The 14,690-nt window shown below is 49.3% G+C and overlaps 3 protein-coding genes across 3 annotated transcripts; 2 read left to right on the forward strand and 1 right to left on the reverse strand.

Moving 5' to 3' along the window:
- Nucleotides 1–2,179: 2,179 nt before the first annotated feature.
- Nucleotides 2,180–3,682, forward strand: FSUBG_11246 (beta-1 3-glucan binding protein; the record flags this gene model as incomplete). Its single annotated transcript, XM_036675908.1, has 2 exons — nucleotides 2,180–2,694; nucleotides 2,746–3,682. 2 exons carry the CDS (start codon nucleotides 2,180–2,182, stop codon nucleotides 3,680–3,682), a joined length of 1,452 nt encoding a protein of 483 aa, XP_036533263.1.
- Nucleotides 3,683–7,478: 3,796 nt separating this feature from the next.
- Nucleotides 7,479–10,240, forward strand: FSUBG_11247 (glycosyl transferase family 2; the record flags this gene model as incomplete). The annotated part of the gene is made up of 3 exons (XM_036675909.1): nucleotides 7,479–7,895; nucleotides 7,949–9,997; nucleotides 10,052–10,240. 3 exons carry the CDS (start codon nucleotides 7,479–7,481, stop codon nucleotides 10,238–10,240), a joined length of 2,655 nt encoding a protein of 884 aa, XP_036533264.1.
- A 621-nt stretch (nucleotides 10,241–10,861) lies between these two features.
- On the reverse strand, nucleotides 10,862–14,245 carry FSUBG_11248 (elongation factor 3; the record flags this gene model as incomplete). Its single annotated transcript, XM_036675910.1, has 2 exons — nucleotides 10,862–11,579; nucleotides 11,631–14,245. The coding sequence occupies 2 exons, from the start codon at nucleotides 14,243–14,245 to the stop codon at nucleotides 10,862–10,864; spliced, it is 3,333 nt and encodes a 1,110-aa protein (XP_036533265.1).
- Nucleotides 14,246–14,690: the final 445 nt, after the last annotated feature.

Consider the following 14,690-nt stretch of genomic DNA (forward strand, 5'->3'; position numbering starts at 1 on the left):
AGTGTTGTACAGTAGGTAGCTAGCATCTGTCATGTCAGATCGGCGGACATGCCGAAAATCCGACCCCTGGACCCTGCTAAGAACCCTGCATTGCAAGGATGTCGTTAGTGGCCCAGATCTCCGGATTGGGACTGACAACCAGGAACGAGCCACCATTTCATCCAATAACTAACACGAACGCGTGCTCACCTGAACATCATCAGATATCATACAATGTATAGTCATTGGAGATGTTCAGAGCTCATCTCTTGGGCCGAGGAACATGTGTGTTCTTGGTCCGCGCATCCCGAGTAACCCTCGTCCAATGCACCTTGGCATTGCATCTTGTATTCCGAGAATTTCTTGGCCTGCGTGGCATCATACAAACCTCGTAGGGCTTATCGTAACGCTTCCTGACACTGTAGAGAAGAGAGGAAACCATCCTTAAAAGAAAGTTGTGTGGTCAGTGACGAGACAGGCCATCATATAGCAATGGAAGAAAGCGTCCAACGTTGGCCTCGTGTAAGTGTCTGAGCATCCTCGACCAGTCGGTGACTTGAATTTGGTCCATAGAGTCTTGTTAAAACTTATCCAATGTACACGTGAAGCGCCTCAAGAGGCCAGTCGCTTCAATACCGCTGGCTCTAGAACTGTCCCCAAACTCGTAGCGTCCAGCCAAGTGCGACTTGAGATTCTATTGACCATGTCCAGTTCCGAACTCCTCTTATCAGGTTGGGACGGCGACTTGGGGCGTTATTCTCTAGTGAAGCTGTCGGTCCCGAGTATGCGGTACGAACATTGCGTATGTTCCGTTGAGAGAGATAGACAGCAAGGTAAGCTATTGTCATATCATATTCACCGGTGTTTCAGCTACCCATCACCTCAGAGTTAGAACGAAGCATACACGGCTACTGTACGGTAAGCTTGCTCGAGGTTAGTATTGATAGAGTTTGCATCGAGTCGTAAGGTCAGAGCACCGGACCTAAACATGCCTGGCCATGGGTGCAACAAGTTTACTGGATGTTTGCTGAAAGGCTACCCAGGCAGTCATGATCCTGGGTCGGCTGGGTTCCGTCCGAGGCGTGCAAGTGGAACGGATTTTGAATTTGCACCAGGCGTTGGCCTAGACAGCAGCTCCTGATCGCCATGCATATAGTTAAGTGGAAGTAGAGTTGAGGAGCTCGAGTAAGCGGGAGGGGCGTGAGATTTGTCTCAGCCATGGCAAGTTTGCTCTCACCAGGGACTCGCTGCCATTCTACCATGCTCGCTGAAGCTATAACGCCACGTCAAACGGGAAGTAGGGAAATGCGGATGATCTATAGGCACTATTGATCAACTGAAGCCATCGTCAGATGAGCGAGAAGAGAGCCGTAATAGACAACCTCTATCCAAGAAAACGGCGATGTGCTCGCTCATACAAGTAAGTGGCTGTAGTGGAATCTCGCCAGGTCACGCTTCGGATCCTGCATAGAGCGGGAACTAAAACTCAAAAGGAAGTTCTATTGTTCCAGCCATCGGGATAGTGCACACTCAAATTTGGCCTAAAAAGTTTGTTATCGACGGTTGCAAGAGAGGGCTCAAGACGGCGATGACCGCGCTGAGAATAATGGCGATGGTGAGGAGGATGGAATGTAGTGACCATAGTTCAGTGGAGCTAATACAACCTAGGTAGGTGACATACAGTGTTGATGAAGCTGTGCACAGTGACATATACGGCCATTGCACACAGTGTCGAATTGATAAACACTGTACTTATACCTAATCCGATCGACTTACAATTTATCTCATCCCGTTCTTATTAGCAACTCGTGTTTGTCTTGCCAAGCAATCAGCGGATCAGCCTCGTTCTCGATTTCTCCATCTAGTGATGGCTTCATCATGTTCAGCTTGACTGGGCTTAGCCTTGCCTCTTCTCAGTGCCACAATTCTCTATCATCCGCCAGATCTTCCCCCTTGGCCAATGAATTCGATACGCGATCCCATTGTGCGATTTCTGACATGAAAGAAAATCTGGATTTGGCTTTCCCCTTGACTAGCTATTCATTCCTTACCTTGTATTGGTTCCTGACTAGCCCAAATCACCATGGATCATGAATGTCACTGTGGTGTTGAATCTTATCAAAAGACTTCTCCCTTCTAAACAAATCCAGCCTCTTCAGTTTTATTCACTCGGATCTCATTTCTCGCCTGCCTGTTTGACATGAACAACCCATATCGAAAAAGCAGTTACGGCGAGCACGACGGCCCTGGCCCGACTGACATGTCACGAAGGTCCATGGACGCCAGTGGCCCTCATGAGGCGGCCTCAACAGGATACCGCCACAGTATCGACCCTGGACGAGGTTCAGGTTCAGGTTCAGGTGGCCACGGCGGCATGTTCAGTATTCCAGAGTATTCAAGCCCTGCCTCAGAGTCTGAATCTACATCTGGCTCAGGAACTCAGATTGACGAGCGAAATCGATACTTTCACTCAAGGAGAGTGAAGCCAGGCGAGGTTGAGAAACCGTGGCTTGAAAAAACCAACCCCAAAGAAAAATGGGTGACCATCCTTCCCATTCTTGCAATCTTCATCGGCCTCGCGGGCTCTGGCTTTCTTGTCTGGGATGGTATTCGAAGCGTAGTCAAGAACAAGTATTGTCTTGTTATGGACGAGGATTTCAGCCAAGGTCTGAACCCCAACATTTGGACTAAGGAAGTCGAAGTTGGTGGCTATGGGTATGTTGAATCACGATGTCTCTTTTCCGCTCACACGGCTAACTCTCATAGAAATGGCCAATTCGAGCAGACAACAAACACAGACGAGAATGTCTATGTCGAAGATGGCAAACTCATCATCAAGGCGACTTTGCAGGATCCCAAGCTGATGCAGAAGAACAACGTCATCAACCTTCTCAAGGCCGGCACTTGTACCTCTAAAGTCTGGTCGAGCTGTGTTGCCTCCACAAACTTGACTGCTGGAAATAACAGCGTGGTTCCCCCCGCTCGATCTGGTCGTATCAATACCAAGAAGGGTGCCAATATCAGGTACGGCCGCATCGAGGTCACTGCCAAGCTCCCTGAAGGTGACTGGCTCTGGCCTGCTATTTGGATGCTCCCAAGACAGAGTGTCTACGGCGCCTGGCCTAGATCTGGCGAGATCGACATCATTGAATCACGCGGAAACAATTGGACATACAAACAGGGCGGAAACGACATTGTTTCCTCGGCGCTACACTGGGGTCCCAACTCTGCCAACGATGGCTGGTGGAAGTCTAACAACAAGCGGAAGGCCCTTCACACCACCTATAGCGCTGGCTTCAACATGTTTGGTTTGGAGTGGTCTGAAAAATATCTCTTTACTTATGTCAACACACGACTCCTCCAAGTCACATACACCAACTTCAAGAAGCCCATGTATAAACGAGGGGGGTTCCCCGATGTGGATCAGAATGGCACCCGGCTCACTGATCCATGGACTATCTCGCCTAATGTGAACGCGCCATTCGATCAGGAGTTTTACCTCATCCTCAATGTCGCTGTGGGCGGCACGAATGGGTGGTTTGAGGATGGAAAGTCTGACAAACCATGGTACGATGCCTCGCCAACGGCTAAAAAGGACTTTTGGGAAGCAAGAGAGCAGTGGTATCCAACTTGGACACAACCACAGCTTGAAGTAAGCCGAGTACTCATGATGCAACAGTGCAACGGCAATGAGGATCTATGAAAATGAGAACAAAGTAAGGAGCAGTTATTTTGGGGACTATTGTTTGACGAGGGAGATTTAGATTGAATATATCACTTTGAGGCTAGTTTTACAGTACAGTCTTCCGATTTGAGGAAGTTCCTTTTTTAATAGAGTTGAATTCAAATGAAGAGGATGCCTTATAAGTTTCACTAAACCCTCACATACGCGTGTCTTGTGCTTCCGTTGTGCTAACTCACATTATGGATCAACGGCCACTTTAACAAGTTGGCATTTTAGAAATATTTTTCTTACAAACCCTTAAAGATCAGATTAGTAATGCAGTTCGTTTCTATTGGCTTTACGATTAATTGGAGCGGTACCAAGACCATTTATGCCCCTTGGTATATAGTCCTGTGTAATGCATCACGAGCTACTGAGGCTGCCGAGATGTTTGCTTTAGCTAGCCACCCATTTCTGATCTTCTGTTTGATCACGACCGTGACTCAAGTATGGTGGGTTACAACAGCGTTGAGGAATTCAAGCAATACGATCAAAGTTCGATAGAGACGAGTTTATGGCCACAAAGGCTGGTCGTGACCACAACACTGCCTCTTCGGCCCGTAGGACAGGAGCCGTCGAGCTCTGACCTTCTGACTGCGTTGTGCGCGGGTTTGTAAAGGCGTTTCGTGCCAAGGCTATACGTATCTTGGTATTTGTAATGAAGTGTTGGTGTTTGAACCGGGCTTGCGGAACGAGCTTCTGCTAACATGTCGAAGGCGGAGGCGCCGAACTCAGGGAAGCGTGACGGCGCCCTAAGTCCACCAGTGGATTCATCAGGCTAGTACAATAACGTCAAAAGTAAAAAGGTTAATGTTGACGATGAGAGCTACAGTGAGTTCTGGCTCAATTGTAGGATACCAGTCTAAATCCGGATCCAATGAACGTTGCGGCGCGCCTACGACTGTTACTAGCTCGAGGTACCAGGGGAAGGTCTGCAATATGAGGGCTGCAACATGTGAATCAGAATTCAATAACGGTGACTGATTAACCAAAGATCAATAGTTCCAGGTACAGAAGCGCCGTGTAACTCTACTAACCACCGTGTTCTGCATCGAGGTTCAACGCCCATCGGCATGGAGACTCGTCGCTTATCTTCAAGATACTAAATATAAGGTTGTGCGCTTGATGGGAAATGGTTACAGAGCCAACAGCTACTGTTAGTTTCGGCAAAGCTGAATCCCTGCAGACTCGTGCAGTGCCTAGAGTCTTGTGACCGGGTCAATAGGCGAGGGGAAAGTCGGTAGAAGAGAGCCAAGGCTTATAAGTAAAAAAAGAGTCTAAGACGGAGGATTTTGGTTTTGAGTCAAATAGTCGTTCGACTTCAGAGCGGAAAGGACGGAACATGTCCATGATATGATTCTGATACCGCTTCCGCTGCCTAATGAAGTTATAATCCCATTTTCACTATTCAGGTTTTGGTAATTCGTCATCCAATAACGAGGGAACCAAATATAGATTTAAAGGCTCAACACTTTAGGTATATGTACTGATGGCTGAGATATGATCGACAAATGTGTGAAACATGCCAAGGCAAAATAACTAAAGTGCGGGGGTGTGATATTTGAGCTTGGATGTGCCAAGTTTCTTCGGTACACAAGCAACAAATGGGACTGAAAATGGAGAAGCAGTCCAGCTATAGTAGCTCTTGAGCGGGGGCATGCGGAGGATGGCTATATTGGCACCCTGGCTCTTATGCCAACCGTCTTTCCGTGATGGTGAGTGATGGTGACTGATAAGAAGAATCTCGATCGCTAGGATGCCGCCGTAGTCTAGGCCATCTGCATTGATTGTCCTATTGATGAGCCAGAGGCCGGTTCAGATGGCCAGCAAAAGCACTTTAACCAAGGCTTCGACTCACGACTCGCCAGGGACATTCGATGCATTCCTTGTGCCATGCATTACTCTCGGGACGGCGCGAAGTTTGCAGCCATCAAAGCCACAGACAATAGTAGGCTCTGGATCGGCCGGTTTGGTACTGGGGAGGAATGTCTGATGACAACCTATAGATAGATGTGGGCAGTAACTCCCGACCCAATTAATAATGGAGGATGCGTTTTTTGTAATACTGTAGCAGTACGAAGCTGAGATGTTGTTCCATTCAAGTTGCTGGGGTGTAAAGGTGATAATTCAAAGTGAAGTAATACACAGTCAAAGACTTTTGCTCCTGCATCAATTCAAGCCGATGCAGGTACAGCCCCGTCCGTATGCTCTTGTCCCCACCTCACCTCATGTCAGACTTGCATTTCCTACCTAGGTAGGTACCAACAAACATTGTGGCCGCCTTGCCTTTCCCGGAGCTCACAGACAAGCCACACCACGCCACTGAAGCTGTCACAGTGACACTAGGGGAGGGGCAGATCTATCCCTCTTGCCCAATTTGCGTATCAATCGTGGAATACGAGTGTGTGATTGGTTTATATCTAAGATCCCTCTAGGCCTGATACAGAACATACTTTATCCGCAATTCCATGCAACTGCACTCAACCAAAACACCAACATCATCGAAACTCATGATAGTGGGAAGCAAAAGATGGTCACGATATCAGAAATTCAGCTTCACCTAGACGAAGAGGCCTTTTCATGACAGGCATGTTAGGGATCGATATGGAATCGCTCATCAATCACTTCCTGTTCCTGTCACCCTACAGGTCCACGTCGTGTTTACAGGTTCCGGCTCTCCCGCTTCAACCGGTTCGCAGAATCAGACGCCACTTACTGTACAGCAAGTCTCTAGATCCAAGTGGCACGGTCCAACAAAGGCAGTACTTGCCACATTATTACGTTCTGACTTCCTGATATGGGTCGTCCCCATTGATCGATCTCCGTGTTGGAGGACCACAGACAATAGGCTTGGCTCTCGATTCAAGCTTGGCATTCACGAGCTGGATGAGGCATCGGCCAGGTTTCAGAACGACAAAATGCTAACAACAAGCTTTGTGCCCACATGCAATTGTCTCGTTTCCAGCCACCCGGGACAATCTCTTGTGCCATGCGCTGGACCCTGGTCGACTAGTCTGAGACACGCCTACACCAAGACCAACAGTCTGGGAAACCTCTAGCCACACTATACGACTCTAACATAATCGTCACCCCTCCGCTTCTTGCACGCTATTCCATCTAGACCTAGGGCTGTCCGGCTCGACGTTGGTTGTAAGGCTTGCCTAGGGTCTAGTCGTGGTCATCCAAGTGGATGTCTGTGATCCGCTTCTTACAGCTTCTATCGCGATGCCCGACCTCATTGTCTCGCTGTCTAGCCGCAGTGGCGTGGTCGCCGCATACTGGTTCTCTCTCCGGGCAAGAGAATAAAACTTTAATATGCTCGTCCCCGATTCCTTGGCTGAGTCTGGCGCAGAAACTTAAACACTGAAGCTCAAACAAGTTTGTTTAATTGAACCGGTAGTTGCACTCTGTGAGGTTTGATCTTCTAATCCCAGACCTTCTCTCACCACGATCCTTCAATCCTTCACTCCCTCCATCCATTGTTTCTTCTTCTGTCATTCGCTCATTAGGTGAAACTTCCTGTCACTCCTTGAACCTGTCTTTCTTTGAATAAGATATTCATGGTTATGAGTCTTTGAATCCTCACAGTCCTTTCAACAAAATCCATATACGCGGGATCGCTTCAGCACAGATCTTCAAGATAGCCCAGGGACAGACTTCTTGTTCTTCATATACGAATTCTTCGGGTTATTCTACAGCGGGCTTTGTCCCCAGACGCATAGTTTTTCAGAATATTTTATTTTTGTTTGCCAAATCTTCGACAAGCACCGTCAAGATGGGTATCGGCAGTTACTTCAAAGCGGAGATCCCGCCTCAGACACCGATAGGACCTCCCCCCAGGAGGCCTAGCCACCGGCCATCAATGTCCCTTCATGCCCCAATCATCGAGGAGAAGATCCCTCCTGCTGCCGTGGTAGAGCTACATTCAGCAGCTGGGCCCAAGTTCACTGCAGGCCCTCCTTCAATTGCACCGTCATCCAAGTCAGGCAACAGCAATCTCCTCGATGACATCAAGCATGAGGTTATGGTTAACTACCTGTACCAGCAACAATGCTCCCAACTCTGGGTTGTAAATGGCTCTGGAGAAATTGAGGGTGTTCTTCTTCGCAAGTCTCGGGGCCAGTACATGGCTTGCCCACCTCAATTGGGGCAATCTCCTTTTGCAATCGCCTGCACGGCTCTTAATGTTCAGGTGTGTACAACTTGTTTTCCTATAGGGAGAGTGATTACTGATATGTATCTCAGTGTGCGATGACTGTCAACTCTCGTGTTATCAAGACCTTCCTCCAATGGTCTCCTGATGCAGTGGATGTTCCATTGATGAACGGCCTTCGTGTGCAGATTCTGCCCACAGTGAATGACCTTCCCCGAGCTCGTAAGCATCAGTTCGCGGCTTTCATTGCTTCAGATGGCCTTCTTGTTGTCTGGGATGACGATGCACTGAACTTGATGGCGCGAGCCAAGATCATTGAATCAGAGCTTATGGAGCTGGTATGGAACTCTGGCCAGTCAGTTGACGAAGATGAAAGAGACTCTACTATTGCGGCGGAGTACGAGATTGATGAAGAGAGTGGTGAGATCAAGCCGGAAGCTCGACCAGTTCACCTGCAGAATGCTGTCCTTGTTTCCCTCACACTGCTCCTCGTCATGGCCTCCCTTGGGGCTGCGTGGAGGCAGCTGGCTGTGGAGATAGCCATCGATGGCGACTATAAGCGACTTGGCCTCGTCGCTCTTTTCCCGATCCAAATATTCTTCTCTCTTTTCTTCGCTCAAGTAATTGTTGGTTGTTTGGCACAAATCTTTGGTCCAATTCGCCAACTGACTATCAACTCCAAGTTCTATTCAGCACGCCCGCCACGAAGACTTCAGGGAGCCACTTTGCCTCATATAACCATTCAGTGTCCTGTCTATAAGGAGGGCCTGAATGCCGTCATTCTCCCTACCGTCAAGTCCATCAAGCAGGCCATGTCAACTTATGAACTGCAGGGTGGTTCTGCCAACATGTTCATCAACGACGATGGCCTCCAGCTTCTTAGCGAAGAGGAACGTGATGCCCGTATCGACTTCTATGCCGATAATAGCATTGGCTGGGTTGCACGTCCCAAACACGGCGAGGATGGCTTTGTCCGCAAGGGCAAGTTCAAGAAGGCTTCAAACATGAACTTTGGCCTCATGATTTCTTGCAAAGTCGAAGAGCGCCTCCAGCTCATCAAGCGCCCTGCCGATTGGAGCCAGTCTGACGAAGCCCTTGCTTATGAGCAGGCTCTCAAAGATGTTCTCGAGGAAAATGGCCGCGCTTGGGCTGATGGAAACATCCGCGTTGGCGACTATATCCTACTCATTGATTCTGATACTCGTGTTCCTACTGATTGCCTCCTTGACTCTGTCTCTGAGATGGAACAGTCTCCTGATGTCGGCATTATGCAATTCTCTTCTGGTGTTATGCAAGTTGTCCACACCTATTTCGAGAACGGCATCACCTTCTTCACTGATCTGATTTACACTGCCATTCGTTTCACTGTCTCCAACGGCGACGTTGCTCCCTTCGTCGGCCACAATGCCATCCTTCGCTGGTCTGCTATTCAGCAAGTTGCTTACCAAGATGAGGATGGTTATGACAAGTTCTGGTCTGAAAGTCACGTCTCTGAGGATTTCGACATGTCTCTTCGTCTTCAGTGCAATGGCTACATCATCCGTCTCGCTGCTTGGGCCGGCGATGGCTTCAAGGAGGGGGTGTCTCTGACCGTCTATGACGAACTTGCTCGATGGGAAAAATACGCATTTGGCTGCAACGAGTTGCTCTTCAATCCCATCCGCACTTGGTTATGGCGCGGTCCTTTCACCCCCCTCTTTCGCCGCTTCTGCTTTTCCAACATCCGTTTCACCTCCAAGATCACAGTCGTTTCTTACATTGGCACTTACTATGCTATTGGAGCTGCGTGGATCATGACCACTGCCAATTACTTCCTGATGGGTTGGTTCAATGGATATCTCGATAAGTACTACCTTGACTCGTGGCAGGTATGGTTCTCTATCATCCTTGTGTTCAATGGACTTGGTAATCTCGCACTTGCTATCATGAGATATCGTTCTGGCGAGCGGACTCTGGGTTATGCCATTTACGAGAACTTCAAGTGGACTCTTATGCTGGCTGTTTTCCTTGGCGGCCTCTCCCTTCACGTGAGCCAGGCTCTTTTGGCACATATGTTCGAGATTGACATGAGCTGGGGCTCTACGTCTAAGGAGGCTGAATTCTCCAACTTCTTCATTGAGGTTCCCAAGGTCTTGAAGAAGGTAAGTTTTCTCCGTCAACATCTATTACGATCACATGCTAACAAATCACACTAGTTCCGTGTCTCCATGACATTATCTTTGCTGGCCATTGTTGGTCTCATCATAATGGCCACCGCTGACTTTATTCCTCATTATTGGCGTATCAACGATTTTGTTGCAATCCTGCCCATGGCCACTGTCGCTGGAAGCCATCTCCTGCTGCCCTTGGCATTGAATCCTGCCCTTATGACCTTCTCATGGTAGTTCTGGCTCATGTGCCGCCCCAAAAGCATGTCTATTCCTTTTCTTTCTTTTGTACTGTATTTTTATCAGACCTTGAGTCAACGGAGTATTGAAGGATCATACCCAGTAACATTCGTTTTCATGGCTAGGCTTTGAGAGCCTGCCTGTATATATAATAACAAATCAAGTCTTACTCAAAATAGGCTCAATTGGAATGAACTGTCGAATTATTGTTGCTCTTAACATTATACGTCTATCAACACACATTCCATCACCTCGATATCTACAGTGACATTTGTTCTCACTTTATGTTTGACTCAGTCAATAAGCGAACGAACAGTTGGGTTGAAACATCGAAAATAAATCATCGCAAAAGTAGGGAACCGAATCTGTAGAAAGTCTGATTTGATTCAAAGCCGTCTATCCCAAACCAACGCCTCTATACCATCCGTTCAGGTCTATCTAAGTATGTAAATACCATTCATTCTTCATAGCGATACCGCATCATGTATAAATGAAATGATGCCTTCATTCTCCTTTTGTAAACAACCGCCAGATACCGCACAGCATGGAGACTCGTTCATATCCGCATAGTCTCGAAACAAAAACGCACATAAGAGCAAAAAGGTCCAATGAACTTTTCTAGTTGTCCTCGTCGTCGGTGTCAGGAGGATGAGGAGTACCCTTGGGGCTGTTGAGCCATTCAATGTGACGAAGTCTCCGGCGGACCTCACGCTCCTTTAGCTCCTTCTTGGTCATCTTCTTCTTCTTCCTGGCCTTGAACTTCATATCCGAGTTGTCCTCGATACCACTGTTGACAGCGCTGCTCACAACAGAGCTGGCAGCAGTACTGTTGACGCCACTGCTGGGACGGCTGTCCTCAAAGCGGTCAAGACTGACGGCAGTGTTTCCTCGAAGGGCAACACGGCCGTCACGGACGTGCCACTGCTCAGAGCAGAGGGCACCGACAAACTCTTCGTTGTGAGAGATCAGGATAACGCCACCCTTGAAGTCGCGAATAGCAACTGCAAGACCACCAAGGGAGTCACGATCCAAGAAGTTGGTAGGCTCATCAAGCACGAGAAGATGGGGGTTGTTCCACATGGCTCCAGCAATGACAACCTTGACCTTCTGACCTCCGGAAAGCGAGCCAATCTCGTTGTGGTTGGCGATCTCGGGGTCGAGTCCAAGATCCTCAAAGTGCTTGGAGATGACCTTGGGCTGAAGCTCACGGTAACCGAGACCCTCTCGGGAAGCCTCGTGATCGTCAAATTCCTGGACGAGCTTGTCGAATCCAAGCTCGGTAAGAGTCTCACGAGAGATCATGGTGTTGTTCTTAGGCAGGAGACCTCGCCACTTACTGTTAGAAGTTAGTCATGAGCTTTGTGATGAAACAATCAAGGGAACTTACACTTCGTATTGGAAGGTCTTCTTGTACTTTGAACGACCAACCAGAGACTCAATCTGGCGTGGAGACTTTCCATCCTTCAAATCAACCCACTTGTCCATCTGAGCACGATCGGCATCTGACAGAACACGAGTCTGCTTCATATGAACCTCACGGTCGTCACCGTGCTGGTAACGCCACTGAAGATACTGGTTGGGGGTCTTCTCCAAATGCATCTCAACGTGCTCTAGGGCGTGCTGCTTGATATAACCGATACGGAGGTTAGGGTGCTTCTCAACCTTTCCTGTGGTAGGGATAGTCTCGCCGGTAAGGAGCTTGATAAGAGTCGACTTGCCAGCACCGTTGGGGCCAATGATGGCAACACGAGAGGACAAACTCAATTGACAAGAGACTTCCTGCAGTGAAGGCTTCGTCGCACCGGGATAAGCGTATGAGACGTTGGACATGCGGATAATGGCACGAGTCTGAGACTTGACACCAGTCAGGATACCAGGGGGAGGGAACTTGAACTGGACCGTAGAGGCGGAGAGAGTGTAGTAACTCTTGGCCTCAGGACGAATCTTGACGAAATTGGCCAGGTTACCCTTGTAACAAGCCAGCTTCTTGTTGGGCTCGTAATGGTAAATATCAGTTGTGACATTGTCCAGGAATCCGGAGTCGTGAGAAACAATGAGACTGGTGATATCGGGATGAGACTTGAGGTAGTTCTCGAGCCAGGCGATGTTGGCAACATCAAGATGGTTAGTAGGTTCGTCGAGAAGGAGGACGTCGGCACGCTGGAGCATAGCTCGGGCCAGAGCCAGCTTCATCTTCCAACCTCCAGAGAGGGAACCAACTCTCTCGGCCTGTCGACCCTCAGGGCCAGCAGTGAAGCCGAACTCGGCCAAAACCTCAGAGATACGCTCACGGCCTTGAGTGGCAATCTCAGGGTCCTTAGCAACGAACTCAAGAATGCTGATATCAGCGTCTTCGCCCTGGTTGTGCTCGACGTAGCAGGTACGGAGAACGTCTTGAGGAGGGAATCCCTCGAGCTTGCCGTTAGCAATGCTTCGCATGAGAGTAGACTTTCCAGCACCGTTGCGGCCGCAAAGACCATATCGGTGACCCTTGAGGAGGCGCAAGTTGGTGTGTGACAAGAGCAGCATACCACCATAGGCGAGAGAGAAATCGGCGTTGACAATCTCGACCTCGCCGTCGTCCTCCTTCTCAGGAACACCGTACCGGCGGTGGTCCTCATCAACATAGTGCTGCTGAATAGTGTCGGCAATCTTTTGAGGGGCGTTGGCATCCTTCACGAAACTCTTGACGTAGGGAGCAATTCTTCCAGAGATACGATTGACGAACCGGTAGTTGACATCGATAGCAACCATGTCGGAAATATAGGGGCGAGCCTGCTTCCAGAGGTCAAGGCTTCCGGTGAGGCCGCCGTTCGCTTTGATCTGCTCATCAAGAATCTTGGCTACGTCGTCTCCAGCGGTACGAGCGACGACGTCCTTATCATCACCCATAGCCTTCTCCATAGTGGCCAGGGCACGTTCAGCGATCTCGCGAACCTCAGGGAGCGAGGCTCGGTCGCAAACGCTCTTGACACCAGGGATCAACTTAGGCAAGAATGTTCGGGCCTCGATGGGGTCATGGACCAGCTTTGTCAAGTTTTCTACGATAACAACAGTCTGTCGGAGGACCTCCTGGGCAGTGGTGGGGTTGTTAAGAGATCGCTCGAGGAAAGGGGTCAGAAGAGCCAGGACAGGTGAGGTGACGATGGCGACGAAGGTGGTTTGAGACAGAGCGTGAATAGCCTTCTGGAGAGTCTGGGACGAAGGGTGTTGCATGGTATCGATCAGAAGAGGGATACGAGGAGCAACATCGTCGTTGGAGAGAAGGGTAGTGAGAGAGTTCATGGTGTGAACGGCTTGCTTCTCGACCTCAGCCTTCAAGTCATGCATGCCATTCTCGACGACGGGGATCAAGCCAGCGAGCTTAGCACCCATGGCCTCGCGGAGGATATCCTTCTCAAGGGCCTCCTCTTTGGTGCCTCCAATAGAAATTTGAGCCTTATCAGCCATCTTCTGAAGAAGCTTGTAGGCGCCAACGGTTCCCTGCCACTTTCCGGTTTTCTTGGAAAGATACTCTGTAAGAGCAGGAAGGAGGCCAGCGACAAGAGCTTCGGGGCTCAGGATGCCAAAAGCGGCATCGAGGCCATACTGGGCGGCCTCACGGACGACAGCGCCCTTATCAGAGAGAGCATCAAGAGCGCAGCCGACAAGGCCGCCATCCTGGAAGAGCAGAACAACCTCGCTGACAGGCTGCCGCGGGAGGAAACGCTCAAAGACGGCGCCTAGAAGGTTCTGACTGGACTCGCGCCGAAGACCCGACTTCTTATCAGCGGCAGCCTTCTTGATCTCGGTGATGATGCCGTACTCGTTCAAGCCGGCAACGCCAACGGAAGAGAGGATAATCTCGCAGAGGCCATAGCATGCATCGATCGAAGCGGCCGAGGTCTTTGCAGTGAAGATTGTGTTGAGGAGGTCGTTGATGGTTTCTTGAGATGGCGGGGGCGGGGCCTCGTTAGATACCATCGTCGAGTCCTGCGACGGCGGCGTAACGGGGTGAGGCATCGTCTATCGTTTTCTTCGTATAAGCAAACAAATATATACGATTAACGGGCCTCGTTGAGTATTAGGTACTGTTCCAGGGGAGGACAGTGAGACTATGTAAGAAGGAGAAAAAAGGAACAACAAAAACCAACGAGGCCCTTGAGGGAAAAAAATATGTAGCGAGCGTAGAAAAAGCGCTGCTGCTTACGATGGATGTTAGGTAAAACAAAGCGACTTTCATAGGTTGGGCGCACTAACTAAACTACTAAATTTCGGTTTGAAATTTTTCTTATCGCTAGCGGCGGTTGTCTTATCGCCATCCACTCGGAGACTCCGCTCCACTGACTAGAGCCTGGAGGTATCCTTGTTTATTTCCACGTGCATTCCGGGGACTCATTTAGTGGACTCTCAGTACCTTATGCGATTCAGAGTTACCGATCCAGAGGCAACTTAATAATTAAGTGCA

Source organism: Fusarium subglutinans, assembly GCF_013396075.1.
Source record: "Fusarium subglutinans strain NRRL 66333 chromosome Unknown NRRL66333_c0000210, whole genome shotgun sequence".
NCBI classification, from domain to species: Eukaryota; Fungi; Ascomycota; class Sordariomycetes; order Hypocreales; family Nectriaceae; genus Fusarium; species Fusarium subglutinans.